Source organism: Heptranchias perlo, chromosome 8 (assembly GCF_035084215.1).
Source record: "Heptranchias perlo isolate sHepPer1 chromosome 8, sHepPer1.hap1, whole genome shotgun sequence".
NCBI lineage: Eukaryota > Metazoa > Chordata > Chondrichthyes > Hexanchiformes > Hexanchidae > Heptranchias > Heptranchias perlo.
Window position 1 is genome coordinate 11986551 of NC_090332.1, and position 19726 is coordinate 12006276.

Sequence of the window (19726 nt, forward strand, 5' to 3'; positions counted from 1 at the left end):
TGCGCAGAAATCCTACTCCCCTCCCCCTATGGGGAATAAAGGAAATCTGGTCCTGCACAAATCCCAGTGGAACTGTTGCCCTGTCCTGCGAACGGCCGACAGCTGACATCATGGGGAGGAAGCACCTGCTGCAAACGCAAATCCGCACTCTCACAGAGGAGCCCTTCCTGCGATACAACGGCAGCACATTTTAACACAGCACTCTGCAGGGAGTGGGTTAATCCCATCCAAGCATTTTTTTTTGAGAGCGGGTAACGGATCGGCTACGAATACCTGGATAAATACTTGAAGGGGAGAAAATTTGCGGGGCTGCGGGGAAAGAGCAGGGGAGTGGGATTAATTGGATAGCTCTTTCAAAGAACCGGCACAGGCACGATAGGCTCAATGGCCTCCTTCTGTGCTGTAAGATTTCATGAAATACTTCTATGGGATACCCACCCTCACTGTCGATTTTAGTGGTTTGTTCAGTCTGGCAGCGTCAGTGTTCACATGCACACTCGCACACGCACTCACATACATACACTCACATCTACACACACATACACTCACATACACACTCTCCCATGCACACACATACTCACACACTCACATACACACTCTCCCATGCATACTCACACACTCACATACACATACTCACACATACTCACACACTCTCGCATACACATACTCACACATACTCACACACTCTCGCATACACATACTCACACATACACACACTCTCGCATACACACACTCTCACATACTCACACACTCGCATACACACACACTCTCGCATACACACACACTCTCGCATACTCACACACACTCGCATACACACACACTCTCGCATACACACACACTCTCGCATACACACACTCTCGCATACACACACGCTCACTCACATACACACACTCTCACATACACACACTCTCACTCACAGCTTCCTCCCCGCCACGTCATGCACGAGGTCAGATCTTTTAGTAGTCGTGACGTTATGTGATTCCTGCTCGTTGCCGTAGTTTTAAATTCAGCGGCAGATCGACCAGCGGGGGACTCAACAAGGGGACTTTCACTCCCGCTCGACGGAGTCTACTGCGCAACAAATAAAGAGGAAGTGAGCAGAATGCTGCAGCTTCCCGATGCTCAACCTAGAACCACAGTTATTGTCCAGGAAAATAACACCCCTCTCCAACCTTGTTTTCTTGTATTGATCCCCCCCCACCCCCTTCGCCTCCATTATAATAAGCGCCTGCTACTGTAATAATAAAGTACTGTTACTGGTGTATGTGGAAAATGGTTATGTCACCTGCAGACTAAACACAGCCAAAACGCATTATTATAAACTCGACAGAACTAGCAAAATAGGTTATTACGGTTTTGCTTCCCCTACGGGCTATAATGAAGCTGCAATTACAACCACGGAAACACTTGTCATAATGACCGATGTGTAATAACAGTTTTTATTATTTTACTTTGTTGGGGGGGGGGTTACAATTTCTGAGCTTCATAAAATAGGAGATATCAACATAAACTCATCCAACTGAATGAGAAATGCAGAGGGCCGCAGGGCGAGTTAAACAACCCATATAAACAATCTGGTTCGTGTGACAATATATAATGGTGGGTATGTTCACTGGACCTCGCCCTCCCCATAGATCTGTGGGTAAATGCCTGGTGAGTTAACGAGTGCCCTGGGACAGCGTGGCCAGCCTCTGGGCTGTAAGGGGGTGGGGGGTATGTTCTCAGTAGGGGGGGTTGGGTGGCGCGGCAGCGGCCCAGGTGGTTTTTTGTGGAGACCAGAGGTGCACTTCTGCTCATTCCAGCCTCACAAAAATAAATTGCAATTGACCTTCCGGGTTCCACTTTGGCTGGAATGCCAGCCGGAAACGGCTTGGGCCCAGGTGAGTGCCACGGTGGCAATCCGGCTCCTACGTAAGTAACAGGACCAACGATTTGCGGTAGGTCCTTGGGGAGACAGCATCGCCAGGCCATTGGCGGGAACGGAGTGCTAAGTCCTCACTATTTTTAGGGCACTGCCGTGCTGTTTCCATCCAGCGTGCGGCCTGAAAATCTCCCTCAACACAAGGGACCAAACAGCAGCTCATGCTGCCAATGAATATGGAACGGCCTGGTCTCCCAAGGTTAGGTCATTTATATTAAACATCAACATCAGACGCACTGGGCACCAGCAGTCAATGGCACTCCATCAGTGTAAAACTGTCTTATGTTTTAACTCAACCCCTCAGACTGTCAGGCCCAATAATCTTTTCCCAGACAGTCTCCCGTATGACTTTGCCAGATAATTAAAAAATACTCTCAACTGCGCAAAAACAACCAGAAGAAATAGATGGAAATTAAAAATGGGTGTTAATGATCATTTATTTTGCTGCTGTAAAGGTCTGTGATTCTTTCAAACAAAGAATCCCAACGGCAACACTCACTCTTTAAGCAGAATTAATTCAGTGCTGCTCAGGCTGAAGAAAGCTCCTCATGTATCAATGTCTGACACGTCCCAACTCAGAAAACCTACATCCTATCAGCCTACCCTTCACCTCTGTCCCAGATGTATACAGACTTGGTGCTGCCGTGTGTACACTGACAAACACAACCTTAATAGTGACACAGCTCGTGTCCAACACAGCACTCCAAGGGCAAACAAAAAAACACACACCCAGCCAACAAGATTAATTCTGGAAGCTATTTGTACCATGACGTGAGCATTCCTGCAATATTTCTCTCGTTACATACCTTAGAAAGTGTACTTAAAAGGGATCATTTTACAAATTAACACTCCAGGCTCAGAGCTTTGGCCACCGGGAGCTCATACTGGGAAGATGGGCAAGCGCCCCCACAACTGCAGCATGAAGGTGTAAAATTACTCCTGTACAATGCTTCCAATGCCTCTGAATTCTTTGAGCAATTCGCACAGGTGAAATAAAACCAACCCCCACCCCACCCCGATGCTGCATCCGCTGATGATTTTTGCAGTTCACTCACTTTCTGCTCAATTTTCCACAGAAGTTTGTTTTCAAAGTGAGAGACACCAGTAAGCAAGGTGCCATACCATGGCAGTGCTAACTCCATCCAAGTCACTGGTGAGGGTGTTATATGCCTTGAGGTTGAATTCAAGGCATCTTTATGCACTTACACCAGTGACTACATGGTTGGGTGTATCGGGATAAGTGGCAATATCAAGTCCCTCCCCCAAAAAAGCAATAGTTGCGGACGATAAAGTTCAAAATTCTGCAGAAACCAATAGCTCCATTGGCTTTGGGCTGTTGAATTTTCTACCGTCAGGCTCCCTGCTACCATTTTCTGTGCTATGAAAACTACAGGCTGGTACTCCTATTTGCTGCCTCTCAGTCACACATGTTGTCACATGCATGCATTGCTCTTGCACTCCTGCTCCCAGCCACCACACTCCCTCTACTGACTCAGGTAACACTTTGGTAACCAAGAGCTCAACAGCATCTATACAATAGTAGAGGGGTGGGGGGGTTAACTACAAAATGGAGCAGGTATTATGTGGAAGCAACCAGGAATAGGACAATTTCTCCACAAGACTTAATGAATAAGGCTGGGGAACTGGTTTGATGTTCTGCTGTCAGGTCCCATCCATTAACAGCACTTTGGCAGCTCATTTACACGAGCTAAACTGTCATGCTGGAAAGAGGGAGCGTTGCCATCAGCACATTAAATGAAAAATCAAACAGAATGACCTACAACTTTAACATCCTATTGTTTTCTTATTTTCTCTTCTGTTTAGTCCTGTCATTTGGATGAATAATTGGATGAGTCCAGATGGAAATGCTGAGGAGAACTGGCTGGGAGGAATTACAGAGCCCGACAGCGTGATGGAGCTGAATTAGCATCAGCAGTGATACAGCAGTGATACAGACTGCTTCCACAATCGTGCTATTCTGACTGTGCATGTTAATTCAGCTGTCCTTGCACTGTTGAGCTGAGTAGCTCCTCTGATGATGTCATTAGCACTCATTCTTTTTAAAATGTTTTTAAATATGTTAAATTTAATCACTATCCCTTAAAGTCGAATTTTAAAAGGAGTCCTGATGGTCAGAGGCTCCCTCCTTTAAGCAATTTAAATCCTTACATGAAAAGCTTTTATGCTATTCCTGCTGCATGAGAGAGACTGAATATGGACTGAAGTATTCAGGAGGAAATCGTATTGTTAAAATATTGTTTACTGACTGTGCATTGGAGCTCCAACATGGCCAGTACCAGAGCGGGTGCAGGGACTGACTGTGCATTGGAGCTCCAACATGGCCAGTACCAGAGAGGGTGCAGGGACTGACTGTGCATTGGAGCTCCAACATGGCCAGTACCAGAGACGGTGCAGGGACTGACTGTGCATTGGAGCTCCAACATGGCCAGTACCAGAGACGGTGCAGGTTTGCATCTGACAACCCCGACAGGGCGAGTTCCCAATCTCTGCCCTGCTCTCAATGGAAGGTGCCGGGTGGAGGTCACACTTCACCAGTGGGAAGGAGGGAAAAACCACTCAACAACAACAACGTGCATTTATAAAGTGCCTTTAACATAGTAAAATGTCCCAAGGCATTTCACGGGAGCGATTATCAAACAACATTTGATACCGAGCCACATAAAGAGATATTAGGACAGGTGATCAAAAGCTTGGTCAAAGAGGTAGGTTTTAAGGAGTGACTTAAAGGAATAGAGCGAGGTGGAGGAGGTTATGGGGGGTGGGGGGGAGTTCCAGAGCTTAGGGCCTAGGCAGCTGAAGGCACAGCTGCCATTGGTGAAGTGATGAAAATCGGGGATGTGCAAGATGCACTCTCAAAACATCTCCTTGCAGCTTGATACAGAAAGTCATTGGAAGGGGCTGTAGAGCATATAAATGTTTGTTGCCCTCAAAGCCAAGGAACAGAGAGTAGCATGGGGTGCTGGGGAAAGGAGGCGAGAAAGACAATCGTGTAAAATGTAGAGTGTCTTAGCATGAATGGACAAGCAGACTACAGTGTTGTGCAGATGAAGGACACGATCGGGAGGCTTGTGGAAACACTGTTCTTTGCTGTTGGCTACAGTACTGTCAGAAAGGTCAGTGAGAACAAGGAGTGGCTTCTAACCACAGCTGGAATCTACAAGGTGTTGTTTCTCTCTCACAACTTCCTTATAAAACAACAAATTATTTAACAGCGCCAGGCCCAGAGCAGAGAGCAGCAACATGTTGCTCTTGGCACTCATTACTGTTCTTTGTCCACACAAAGACGTCTACAAATAGCATGGCTAGCTGCATGGTACAAATATTCATTGCTGTTATCCTGCCAAAGATTATAAAGACACAAAAGCAAAGCAATGGAATGTGAAACATTTCCTCTGTAATGTCCTCTAGCTGAGAAGGTCGAAAGACCATAGGAGAATGGCTCCAAATTACCAACTCCTCCTCGAATATTTTTATGGTCTTGCTGAGGCCCACACAGAGACCATTAAAACAACATTTGTCTTGTGGATTACATACATTTAACACTATCTCTGCGTGCTCTATCTCATTCATTACCTACTTTTAAAACTGTGTGCAACATTTGAGGTTTTTTTCAAACTGATGTGCATTAGGAGAATTAAACATTGTGGAGAAACAAATTCCATTGCCCATCTTGAACTGACAGGGTACGGTAACACGACTGTAATGTAAACAGGAGTGTCAGCTGATCATTGGGAATGCATTGAGGGCTAAATACAATCTCTGTGCTCTAATAACTGTATAAACTGCTCATGATTTGTTCACACAATCTACGACATCACCTGAATCCTTCTTTTGTACTATCAACTTATGAAACACTCCCGTTCATTTTCTATACTCCACAGAACATACGCAGGAGTGGTAAAATTTCTACAAGACACAGTAACATGAGGAATTATTCTTTGATTTGGGAGTAAATTCACTGATCATGAGCTCCCAGATCATGAATCAGAGCATTAGCGCTACAGTATTCTCTGTGTGACCTCTGACCTGCGCTCTCTTCGAGTGCAGCTCCCTGCTGGGAGCCCAGGATTGGTGCATTTACTCACACAAGAAAAGGCAAGGATTTGGAACTAATGACATTGCAGAGTAGACTCGATGGGCTTGACTGCAGCCGAGCGCGCAACTCAAGACATTGCGGCCACAACACTCAAACCCAGCGCCTGTCCTCAACACTCAAACCCAGCGCCTGTCCTCAACACTCAGACCCAGCGCCTGTCCTCAACACTCAGACCCAGCGCCTGTCCTCAACACTCAGACCCAGCGCCTGTCCTCAACACTCAGACCCAGCGCCTGTCCTCAACACTCAGACCCAGCGCCTGTCCTCAACACTCAGACCCAGCGCCTGTCCTCAACACTCAGACCCAGCGCCTGTCCTCAACACTCAGACCCAGCGCCTGTCCTCAACACTCAGACCCAGCGCCTGTCCTCAACACTCAGACCCAGCGCCTGTCCTCAACACTCAGACCCAGCGCCTGTCCTCAACACTCAGACCCAGCGCCTGTCCTCAACACTCAGACCCAGCGCCTGTCCTCAACACTCAAACCCAGCGCCTGTCCTCAACACTCAAACCCAGCGCCTGTCCTCAACACTCAAACCCAGCGCCTGTCCTCAACACTCAAACCCAGCGCCTGTCCTCAACACTCAGACCCAGCGCCTGTCCTCAACACTCAGACCCAGCGCCTGTCCTCAACACTCAGACCCAGCGCCTGTCCTCAACACTCAGACCCAGCGCCTGTCCTCAACACTCAGACCCAGCGCCTGTCCTCAACACTCAAACCCAGCGCCTGTCCTCAACACTCAAACCCAGCGCCTGTCCTCAACACTCAAACCCAGCGCCTGTCCTCAACACTCAAACCCAGCGCCTGTCCTCAACACTCAAACCCAGCGCCTGTCCTCAACACTCAAACCCAGCGCCTGTCCTCAACACTCTAACCCAGCGCCTGTCCTCAACACTCTAACCCAGCGCCTGCCCTTAACAGTTGAACCCTGTGCCTTAGTCTGCAATAACTCTTACTAGAGGTTATTCTCTTTTTCTCATTAGCAGGTGGTGGTAAGGAAAATACGATTAAATTAACATTGAGAATTATTCACCAGGAAATGTTAGTGCAATAGAAGCTTTAGCAAGCCTTCTCATCTGACTGACCCATAAGGTGTTTGATCAGATTTTTATTCTTTTGTATAATTAGCTTCTTGCATATCACAAATGGTGAAACGGTGCAGATTCACCTCTGCCACTGAGCTTCAAATAACAACGTTGAAAAGACTTTTGAAGTCAGTGCACCGCCCATATCAGTAGTGCAACAAAACTTGCTTTCTAAATCCAGTAGCTTAGCATCCCAAGCGTGCTCGTGGTTTTGTTATTTTCTAAGTCCTGTACTTCTGCCAGAATGAAAAGGAAAACGGAGAGTAAAAGAAAAAGTGCACTCCCAAGAACCACCAAGTGGTTTTCATCTTAAATCAATCCCAGATGGCTTCTCGCCGACCGTTTATGGAACAACATGCAGAACCACTTCCAGGTCACAACACCAAGATATCAGCCAGTTAAAAATAGACGGGGGAGGGGGAGAGAATTCTTAATCTTTCTTACCTTCTTATGTAAACACTGCTGGGTGAACATACGCATCAGATGTATGTGTAAGTGACTTTTTAACTTTAGAAAGGATTTTAATCCATTAAGGAGATTACAGCTGTTAGATCATGCAAATAAAATAACTTGAACTGAAAAATGAATGCCCTCATGAGTACTGCCTACATAAACAATTCTTGTCATTCAGGTACTAATCTGCAGCATATGTGTCCACACACATCCTCTCCCAGCTAATCTGCCTCCATTTAGAATAGTCACTGAAATAGTGTCCTCCTTAATGGTTCAGGATAAGACTTTAACAACCCAATTAAATAAAATAAACATTAACCTTATTTCTGTTGTGTTGCCTTCTGCGTTCAATAGATAAATGACTAAATCCAAGGGAAAATGTTTACACCAAGGCTTAAATAATAAAACTAGCAATTCGGTGTTTGGTATCCTGTATAATAAACCCAAACCAAAGGTGATATGCTTGATACTAATGACAAGGCCAAGCAGCAAAAGGTCGGTCCTGGACACAAGCCAAGACAGGCCCCAATACTCAAGTGCCGCCTCAATGTTCAAAAATGTTGGTCATCGAGGTAACAGATAAATTAATGCCAAGTAGGATGAATCTAAAGATTCTTATCAAATGAAAAGTTATTGCTGTCACTAGTATTAGAATTAATGAAGAAATAGCTAAGAAACTGATTTCCATTTCAATTAGGGAGGATTGGTGAATTTAGTGGTCTGATTTGCAAAAAGCTATAGTGGCCCTCCCCCATCTCCAAAGTGTGAAACCTAAAGCTCTCTATTATGGGGCAGCTGTGGTGGGCGGGGGGGGGGGTGGAGAGGAGGGTAGTTAGAAATCAAACCCAACAGACTAGTGGCATTTTGATTCCCCCCCCACCCCCCAACACCTGACCAATTTTTGTTCCCTCCTCTCCTGAGGGCCCTGATTCTTGCTGCAGAACAGTCCTTCTAATACCCAGCCCAAGTGACCATTCTTCATCCGAGAGCCTAGGGAGTGAGTGGTAGCAGTCTCTTCTACCGTGGAGGACATCACAGCTGAGCCCGGCACTGTTCTCACCCGACATCCACATATGTGCCCTTTCCAGCAAGATGTTACTGCATAGTGATCAGGCATAGGAACCCTGGCTGATTCTGCCTCCCCCTCCCCTCACTAGCTCAGGTGCAAAGAGGTCAATTGACATCAGTTAATTCAGCGCAGACTGTGGATCACACCTGGGGTCTTGCTGGTCTGTAAGGCTCAGTTTTACATTAGGCAACACATTAACTAAATGAGCCTTTCTGGGGAAGGTGGCCAACCTTTATTTTTTAAATATAAGAATTGACAAGATATCCAATTGGACACCTCTCATCCCTGGGACATTTTACTACATTAAAGCTGCTATATAAATGCAAGTTGTTATTGTTGTTTCTACAGCACGTAACGGGAGGATTAAGAGACCACTGGACATTTGGACGCATGGCTAAATCCAACCCTGATTACCAATATCAGTGCTTATTCACCCAAGCAAAGGAGTCGGAGAAGAGCAGCACTCAACTCTGTTCTCAATAAAGGGGCCGCATCTGCATTCTAATGCAGACTATTTCACACTGCATAGTTAAAACTGCAATTACGAAGCACTTTCCAGTCATATTCCCTTCACTTGTTTCACATGAATGCTTAGCTGATCTCCAGCCAACCCTTCAGAGAACCTGATTACTTGCCTGTTCACATCCAGCAACTTTGCCATAGTTATTATCTCGTCACCTTAAATGTTACTTTTTCTCCGCACCAATCAGTTCTAATCCTACTTAATTTTGCTATCATCGATATTAAATTGGCAAAACCCCGCATTAAATATCCTCAGCGAACAAACATGCATCCGCTTTCAAATCTGAAGCATTCTGTAGATTGGGGCATCTCTGGCATTTAAAAATCAGAATAAACAAAGGACCTCATCAGTAGAGGTGTCTGTGAGCGATAGCAAAGCGAATGTCCCTCTAGCAGGGAAATGTGCACTTTCCCACATTTCAAACATATATATCTCTTGGATCAATTACCATCACATCATGCCAAGTTTGTCTTGCAAAATACATTCTGCCAAGTAACAAAAATGCAGTCCAACACAAGCTTTCAAACTATTAACAGAGAACGTTATTTCCAGCACTTGATTTATTCAACTGCTAGGACTCTGGAACTGATACAAAAGTGTGAAAGGGGAAACTGGGTGGTGCTGTGTGTTAGTTAGCACACTATCCTTTCATCTTAGGACCTGGGCTTGAATCCAGTCCAAATCCATGGCATGAAAGTTTCCATTCTCTCCTGGCTGAATAAGGGTCTGAGACTAAAATGGGTATAGGACAGTTTCAACTCTGCTATCAGAAAGCACAATGCAACCCTAACTGTCATTCAAGGGGTGAAGATTGCCATTGTATGCTATAATTAAACTAATTTATAAAGAATACATTTAAAATCGTGCACAGAGGAAATTCCACCCCCCCCCCGCCAAAGTTTCAATGGCATGACGGATATCAGAAATGGGAATAGCGTACCAGGAATAATAGGGGTTGCTATCAAGGCACTTGTAGGGACAGAGTAGAGGAAGCTTTCTCGATAGCTAACATGTACTGCTCCTCATGCAGAGCATTCAATCCTGACATCAGGTGCATAAAGTGGAATCATATTCCATTTCCCAGCACTAACATTCCTCACTTGTTGAGCAAGAAATTCAATCAAAGGAAGATAACATTGTGTGTGTGTGTGTGTGTGTATGTGGGGGGGTGGGAGGCCAGTGGGGGGTGGGTCAATAAGAAAAAACCACCAAATAACTTTCAGCAAATTCCACTTTGTCCCCTTCCCACTTTGTTTTTCCACAGACGGGCAGAGCCTTTTCAGATGTTACTTTATCAACAGTGGAATAATGAGACTGCTATGCAGCTATCTGATAGCACCTGCAGATAGTAAGGGGCACAAACCCAAACAAAGTTACCAAGTATTTGTTTTCAGCAGATCGAGACCAAAACAACAGTTGCTTTCCCTCCGTGAAATGACTCTATAAGGATGTTGGGCAGGGTATATCTGCTTTAATATCTTCCTCAGACAGTGTCGTGGCTAATTTGCAACCATGTAATTAGCAAGGACTTCCTATTTGTTCTAAGGAGGAAAAGAAAAATCCATCTAAATACAAACACGCATCTATGCATCAACACTTCAGCCTCCGAAGCATTACAAATTAGCACAAAGTGGAGTTTTAATCAAATTTGTAACAGTTTCAGAATGAAATTGTCTTAAACAAAATAGATTTTAAAAAGACAACAATATTATCTGGTCATGTATCTGATTGTCCCGTTTGTGTTTCCCCGCATTACAAAGTGACTACACTTCAAAAGTACTTCACTGGCTAGAAAGCGTTTTGGGACGTTCTGAGATTGTGAAAGGTGCTATGTAAATGCGAGTCCTTTCCTTTTTAAACAAAAATAAACCCATCCTTCCCGAAGGTGGGAGACCATGTAGTTTTATGTTACTTTTACCACGGCACTTCTGTTTTGAAAGCACAGAGAGTGGCTACAATACCAAAGAATGCGACGGGTTAGTAACACAGATGTACCTGTTACTCACCTCTAGGGCACAGGTTTGCAAACTGGTGTCTCCGGACCCTAACAGGTCCCCGAGGCTATCAGATTTCAATCCATCTGTCAGTGGATTTCTAAATCTTGACTTATTAGCATGTTATTTTTGTTGCTGCACACAATAAAACATGCTTTCCTTCAGGTAACTGCTAATAGGTAATGCTTTCCTTCAGGTAACTGCAATTTTACACCCATCCCGGCTCCACCCCACCACCCGACGTTAATGGGGCATGCGGGAGGTTGAAACAGAGGCAGCGTCCTGCTCCCTCTGGCTTGGAGCAGCACTCACGCCAGCCACTATTTTAACTCCCGGATTCCAGTGAGGCCCAGATTCTGTCTGTTTAAGACGTGCTGCTGCTTTAAACCAAACTAAAGGTTCGTGCTGGTGTTACGGTTAGCTAGGTGCAGGCACCCCCTCCACATTGACCCATTTTGAATGTTTTAAGCCTCCTATAAGATAGGGCACAGAAGCAAATGCCGCTTGGCTTTCGGCTGAGTGCGGGCATTTTGGACTTTTGGAACTGCCGGTGAATATTATAACTGCACTTATTAAAAGCGGTCCATCTGTGTGTTCACTGTACCATACAGCAGTGGTTTTTACACTTATGTGTACAGAGGAATGTCCTCCAAACATTAACACACTGTCAGGAACCCCATGGCTCATTTTCAACTTAGCAATTTTTAAGGAGGAGAATTGCTAGCACAATGATTCTACTGCTAACACCCTGGTAAATTGAAGCAAAATTATATATATATATATATATATAATGATAGATGTATTTTTAAATCCATAACATTTAATTAAAATGCTAATGAAAGCGTGCAGTGACAGAGTTGCCATTTTTAATGTGATGGAATGTGGGAATTCCTGATCCCACTTGAAAGTCTGACCCCGTTTCTTGTGTCTCTAGCTCGTCTCTCACTTTAACTGATCCAAAGGCAATATGGAGGACCAGGCTAAAGAAGGGTATAGGGTAAATCCATGTTTTTGCTTGATGCTTTTGAAATGGTGTAATATCCGTTGTGGGTGATACCAAGGGTTAAAGGATATAGTTATAGTGAGAGACTAAAAAACTATGTCTGTAAGGGAGGCGGGGGTTCAAACAGAACTGCTCAAACTTCTGAAAAGGGTTGAGAGAGTAAATAGTGTAAGATTATTTCTACTGGTTGGTAACAAGGGGAATAATTTCAAGACTAGAGCTAGATACACAAAGAATCAGGTCTAAAAAAATCCCTCCACTGCCTTTGCAACCTCCTCCAACCCTACTGGGGTAAAAATTCTACTTTGGCAAGGGTGCAAAACAGGCAGTAGCGAATCGGCCGCCCGTTATACACCCTGGCTGGATTCTCTTTTTCACTGACTTCAACCGAAAGGAAAACCGTACTGGGTGTATAAACGAGTGGCGAATCTGATATGCCCGTTTTGTGCCCCTACCGAAGTTGAACCTTGCCCCCTATTGTCATTGCTCTATCCTCAAATCTTCCAGCTCTGGCCTTGTGTGTGTGATCCCCTCCCTCCACTCTACCACCAGTGATAGAGCCTTCAACTCTCTTGCCCTGCCACTCCAATTCCCTCGGTAAATCCCTCTGCCTTTGCCGTATCGCTTCCCTCCTTCAAAGGCCTCCTTAAAACCTAACTCTTCGACTGTGCTTTCAGCCACTTCCCCTAACGTCCCTCCTATTTCTTATTGGGTCTGACCTTCCCCAAACTGTGAAGCACTATGAGGAATTGTTCTTGAGGAGCTTTTTCATGTAGAGAGTTAGTGGCTATTGGGGGAACTAGAAAAATACTTAAGGAAGAAAGATATTAAAAGGTACAAGAAAAAAGCAGGGAAATGAGATTCCAGTGGATAGCTCCAGCATGGGCACGATGGATTGAATGGCTTCCTTCTGTGCTGAAATGTCTGCAAAACTAACTTTCTTGACAGTACTAGAAAAATAACAGCCAGGTGACAAATGGAAATTTAAGAAAACAGCATCCAGAATTCTGAGACAGAACAGAGACTTTCAAATAAATTATAGGTGCCACGGGAGAGAGGGAGAAGGAGGAAATTTGGCCTTCAGTGGGTGTGGAGTGAAGACAGACGTCAGTCTAAAGAACGCTACAAGATGATCTCACCAATTCTCTATCTGTCCACACCCACTAAACCATCAGTTTACATATGTGGCCAATGGTTAGTGTGATCTGGGATAGAAGACAATGCCAAATTTACAACTCCTAATCTGAAGTGCGTTATTGACGTTCAGTGCTTACTCACCTTCAATTCGCTTTAACGCTGACAGGCAGATTTCCCGACCGGGAAAGACAAATGGATTGTTACAGGTCCGAATGGTATCGCATTCACACTTCCCATTGATTATGTTGCAGCCTGTTATTAGGTTTTCATTGCAGGGCTCAAGTCCAAGAAGCTGGTCATCCTCCCAGTTCTCATCTGAAAGAAAAGTATTCTCAGAACGTGCCCAAGATCAAAACATACACCTACTATTTGTGTGTTGCTGTAAACTGTGCTTAGGCATTAAGCAAGTCACAATCTTGGCCCTAGTTTAGTCACCAATTTATGGATTTGCTCCTAAATATTCTTATATATATTTCTCTCTGGCTCTCAATAACCGATGACTTTCTACATGGTTTGGTTTCCAAAGTTCTTTAAATGTTTCTTTCTTTAAAGCATTCAAATTCAATCAATGCTGTTGGCTTTAATAGGGAATATCAGAACAGTGGGGTGGTGGGGGGGGAGGGGGGAAGACAATAATTGAAAGTACTTAAGTAACCCATGTATGTCCTACAACATCAAGTTGCCTTTAAAAATAATCAGCAACTAAAGGCTCCTCCACCTCCCCACATAATAGAGCCAGAAGTTATCATTTTTGATGTGTGACACAGTTGTGGTACAGACACCAGGCATGAGCGAACCCCACAGAGTGCAGCCGCTGGTTGGCTTCAAGTTATGCAGTTATTGTGTACACACGCTTGTCAATGGCTGTCATTTTATTTTTCAGTTTGTCCATGCTGAATATTCTTGCTCAGTTAACAAAGAGCATGGCAAATCATGGCAGGTCCAGATTTTAAAAGAAAACAGAACAGATCTTTTCTCTTCCCGCATTGCAGGTCACATGTTATATATTTGCCCTGGGACCTCTGTAAATACAACTAAATGATAATGTAAAAACATTTGATAAAATGCTACCACAAATTATACTTTATATATATTTAAGTTTTGCATTAGTTTGGGTATTTATGTTGAATTCTGTTTATACCCGTGTTTTTTTCTTTTCATTTTTTCCTGTCCAGAATCTGCCGACTCATGTTATGATACAGTTCCACAGGTACCAGGAGTTCTGCTCTACCTCCCCCAAGTGCCCATTCTTCATGTGTGAGTTTAGACAGTGAGTGCTGACAGGCTCAATTGTGGATGCACCGTGGCTGTGCCAGATCTTGGCCTCATCTGACTTGCATCTTCCAGTTCACTGGATATCGACAAGGAGCAGGAGCCCGAGCTGATTTTCTCCACCCTATCTCAAGGGACAACGGGACAACTGATGCACCCTCACTGCTCCTCCGGCTGAAATCAGCTATTTCAGCGCTCACTAGTGAATGAACTGGGGCTTCCCTGATGTGTATGGTCCAGCACCACACCACACCCTGCATTTACTCACCAAGGCCACTAGGGGAGCTTTTTTAGAACAATGTTTAATGACAACTTAAACCACACTGGACATCATCTCATCAATAATGAAGTTTTTTTTGCATTTCACGAAGATAACATAATGGAAATTTATGACACTGCAAGAATGTCCCATATTGCTAACAGCATAATCAATGCATCAACTTAATTCAGTTTTAAATACTGGAAAACTGGAAATAGCATCACAGAAATGATCAGACAGATGGAGGACATTTGACCCACAGAACCTGTGCGGGTACTAGCTCCTCAACTGGAGCTATCTATTCTAATCCCATTTCCCTGCTTTTTCTCCCTATCCTCTTATATTCTTCCTTTTCAAATACTTATCCAATTCTTTTTAAATGATGTTATAGTCTCTGTCTCGATAGCCACTTGTGGTAAAGTGTTCCAAGGTGTCTCTGATATCCCTCACGTCTGAAAAAAAATCTTCCGCTTCCCCTTCACTCTAGTGACATCAGCATGTTGTAACTCCCGAGTCCCAGGTGGCACAAAATACAATGTTAGCTGTTGTAATCGCCAATGTATTTCTTCCCCTCGCTGGTCCTTTGATTTTATCCAGAAAGCCATATAAAGAGCCAGGACTTTGTCCTTTGCAGCATGGAGGAAGTTACCAGCTGGAACAACAGGCTGCTGGTCTTGCAGTTAACATGCTGTCTGCTCGCACACTATATTAGAGTCCAATACAATATACACCATGTATCAATGTTCCAATAAAATATTTCATGGGACTAAGGCCATGAATGAATATTGTGAAAAAAAATTGTGAAATTAACCAATTTTACAGTATCTTTAACTTTTGGGCTTTTTTCAGTTAAAGTGGGGTATAAATATAGTGCATGGTGATAAATCTGTTAGTGATTGCATTATCCCACTTGCACTGTGGACCACACCTCAATTATCATATAATTCTCATAGGCTATCAGGTTTGTAAGATCTATAACACTTTTTATCTCTTCTTTTCTACAGACATTGACTCCTTATTGGGGTATGGTTCCACAGACCCTGGTTGCCCTCTGGTACTTCAGCTAAGTAGTCCGTATTCAGATGTCAGCTTTTTCTGACTGCAGGTGGCATCCTAGCCAAGCCCAATCCTGTCCTCATCCTATCAGGCTTCCGGCAGAGGTCATTGCATAGTGATTAGGAGCGGTAACCCTGGAAGATTTTCTCTTCTCTAACCCAAGGTTGATGAGGCCAACCATAGCATTCTTGCTACTGCCCCTGCTGAAATCATCTAACCTAGTATGTAATAACCTAGGACCTTCCTGGGCTGTATGGCTCAGCTACTCACTGGTTAAACTTGCTTTGACATCGGGGAACCTTAAATAGCAGCTTTAGCAGACCTGTCCTGGTTGACTTCTGCTTCAGAATTTCATGCCAAAATTAAGAACATATAAAATACAAACACAAACCCTGTTGTGTTTAAAAGTTAGGAAATACAGCTTATGGATTTGGGTTCTGCTAGATCCGCTCTCCTTCGTGGCATCTTTAAGTCTCAGTTCTTGACTTGGGTTATCATGTGCTTCAGGGTTGGAACCGAGCCTGAAAAGTTCCCATTGGTACTGTAAAGGAAATCCTCGGGATATGAAGGAGAGAGGGCGGAGGGCTCTAAACTTTCAGGATAAGAAAGGAAAAAACACTGACATTCCTTGCTGCCTAGGAATTAGGAAGAAAACCCTTGCCCCCAAAGCCAAATGTTGTTACCTTTACAAAACAAACATATTTATCACGCATGCTGCGTACCTAGCTTCTACCCCCCCCCCCCCCAACAAACACACACAGCCTGAACTAACGTTAGATATTAGTAACTGCGACAGTAGCTGGATAAACAATTAAGTAACCGATCGATTTAAGTTCCTGGAGGAGAAGAGATTTTGAATTCAGTTTTTTGTTTTGTTTGCTCCATCGTGAGAATTTCTTTTCCAAGACTCATTGCTGCCGCCTATCTTTCAAGGATGAAAGCTCATAGTCTCTTGTTTGCAAGTTTCTGCACATGAAAATAATAGTAAGAATTAACGGGGGAGGGAGGCGTTGAAGGTTTGAAAAGTATTCGCAAGATATTTTTTATACTACGGTTCCCTCGAGAAAGATGCATCATATATTCTATTGTTAAAAACTTAGTTGACTAAATAAAATCGAGGTCTGCCCGGATCACATTGAAGCCAAATTTGCAAAAGGCAACTGTTTTCAATATATTTGAAAAATTGGCTGACATGTATGTTTTTATTTCTCTCGTTCCTCTCGCCAAATTTGATTCTATTAAGCTTCCCAAAAAAGACAGACCCTGCATTTGAAGTCACGCCGATCTTATTTACAAACCCAGGTCCAGTCCTGTTGCAAATGATAACGAGTGCGTGATAAGATTGAGCTCGAGCTTACGATGCTACTTCCAATATACAGTAAAGCCTGCTTCACCAAGTGGGATTTAGAGTCATTTTAACCAATATGTTAAGCTGATATTAATCGGATATTATTATTAACCCCCATGAAGTGGGGTCCACACCTGTACTGCTGCATTCTCCCTTTTATAAATGACGGGTGGCCCAAGTGACCTCCACTACGGGAATGGGTGAAAGTTATAATGAAAAGTTCCTGCTGTGTTTTTAGTTTGTGGCCGCTCTGCAGTCCGACCAACCCCCGTTAAACAGGGGGAGAGAGAGAGAGAGAGAGAAGCCCCGCGTCCGACATCGACAGCTAGCAGCCTCTGCAACCGAGCTCCTTCCTTGAGGCGCAGTGTGCCTTCCAAATCTAGGAGCTGATACGCAAGCAAGACATTGCAAACATTCCTGTCAAAAAAAAACCCCACAGTGAAAGGCAGGGCTTGTAGCACCGAATCCCAAAACAGCAAGGAATCTGTTAGCAACACCCAGCAAAAAAAAAATGGATCGTCTGTACATTCTGCCAGATCACTCAGCTGGGGATGTGCATATATATATATATTTTTTTAAAAAAAGTGAATCCAGCGAAGTGCAGGTCATCTCGGAGCATCACGTCAATGCGAGAGAGAGAAAAAAAGAACCGTGCGGTCAACTCAGCCACGAACCAATGCAAAAAAAAATCTGTACCCACCAAAGCCGCAGAAAGGTGCACTGCTTTTCGAAAATAATAACAACTCGGGCAAACCCGGGTCCTTCACTTTTGCTCCGATTAGGGGGGCGAGATTGCACAAATGCAATTTTAAAATAAAATATATATCATTAGAAGAACAGCACGAATGCTGTCTTCCCTCCCGTTGAAATAATGAAAATAGCGACTAGAGTTAACTTCGCTCGATCAAAGTTACAGTTGTGCCTCTGTGTGTGTGTGTGCGCAATCGCGCCATGTTAAACTCGGCGCTGGATAACATTACCTTCACAAATCCCAACTTCGTAGCCGGTGATGGAATCGCCATTGAAAGGAGGTCTTATCACACACCGGAGGCCGCGATCGCAAGTGCCGTACAGTCCGTACACTCCGCCGCAAGTTTCGTTTTTCTGCTTGGCGCAAGTGGAGCAACAGCCGCAGAAGCCCATCACTATACTCCCAGGGCAGTTCTTCGGTTCCTCGCATTTGGATTCATCGCACGGTAAGCACACCAGAGCTCGGCCACTCTGAGCCAATAAATTAATAAGGTGCAAGACTGCGAACAACTTTACAGCCAGGTACATCCCAGAAGGAGCCATTTTCGCACTTTTTAAAAAAAAATTAAAAAAAAAAGCCACACACAAATTTTTTTTTAAAAAAACAAAATTAAAAACCAAAAAAAAAACTTTTATGCTTTTTTAAAAAAAATCCAGCAAGAAAAAAAAAATCACAGCCAAAGTTTCACAAACTCTTCTCTTGACGTTGGGATACAACGACTCATAAAGCACGGTAACTCACAGATGGAAACGTAACCCCAGTGCCTCTTGAACACAAGACAGCAACATGCAAAAAAAGAAACCACAAGATCTTTTTTCTCTTCCCAAAAAAAAAAGTTTCTTCCTGGTTAAAAGACTTCAACAGAGTTGACCCGGCTTCTTAATTTTCTTTTTCTTTCTTTCCCCCCCCTCCCTCCCCTCTCCTCTCCTCTCCCCTCCACTTCACTTCACTTCCCTTAACTCACTCCCAACAGAATCGGAATTGCCTTTTAAAACTGCGAAGCAGAGTTCTTCCACAATTTTTTCTCCCTCTTTTTTTTTTGATGCAGGATTCCGATTTTTAAAAAAAAAAAAAAATTTCAGGACTGCAAGGGATTTTCTTTCTCTCCTTCCTCACGAAAAAAAAAACTGAAGCGGAATTTCCTTGAGGAGGCTGGAGCGGGCGGGCGGGCGGGCGAGCGAGCGATCTAGCGCCTTGGCTTTGGCTGGCTGTCATACAAGCGTTTTGTTTAATCGCACACCTCGGACTGAAAGTGAGTGAGCGGGCGAGCAGTGCTCGCTCCGCCCGCGCGCTCGCGCGCGCACACACGCGCACGCACACACGCACACACAAACACACATGGACACACACACACACACAAACACAAACACACACCAACCAACCAACGTGCCGCACTCGCTCTCACACACACACGTCAATCCACCCCCACCGCTATTGTGACGTCAGCAGCAGCGCTCCGCCCCGCCCTCCTCCTCCTCCTCCCCGGGGTGGTCGGTTGAGGGAGTGGGGGGGGGGGGGGGGCTCCTTTCCTCAGGCTCCTCATTGGGTGCTTGAACGTGGAATATTCAAAACAGACTCCGCCCCCGCCGAGGGAGGGGGAGAGAGCGCATGCGCGCATTCCTTGCATTGTTACCAAGCGAAAACGCGGATCCGAAAAAAAAATCCGCTGCAAATTCTCTCTCCTTTCCCCTTCTTGCTCCTGCGGCGAGCGGGTTCTCCCAGTCTGACGGCACTTGT

General features: G+C 44.5%; 1 protein-coding gene across 3 annotated transcripts in view; it reads right to left on the reverse strand.

Moving 5' to 3' along the window:
- The window catches only part of crim1 (cysteine rich transmembrane BMP regulator 1 (chordin-like)), a 171247-nt gene extending 151904 nt beyond the window's left edge, over positions 1-19343 (reverse strand). Inside the window, exons 1-2 of one of the 3 annotated variants that reach the window (XM_067988671.1) lie at positions 18219-19343; positions 13445-13618 (exon numbers count right to left, since the gene is read on the reverse strand). In XM_067988671.1, the coding sequence (XP_067844772.1) occupies positions 13445-13618; positions 18219-18531 (487 nt within the window). In that variant the 5' untranslated portion in view covers positions 18532-19343. The remainder of the gene's footprint in view (positions 1-13444; positions 13619-18218) is intronic. The other 2 variants (XM_067988670.1, XM_067988672.1) reach the window with 2 other exon arrangements.
- Between the last annotated feature and the right edge of the window lie 383 nt (positions 19344-19726).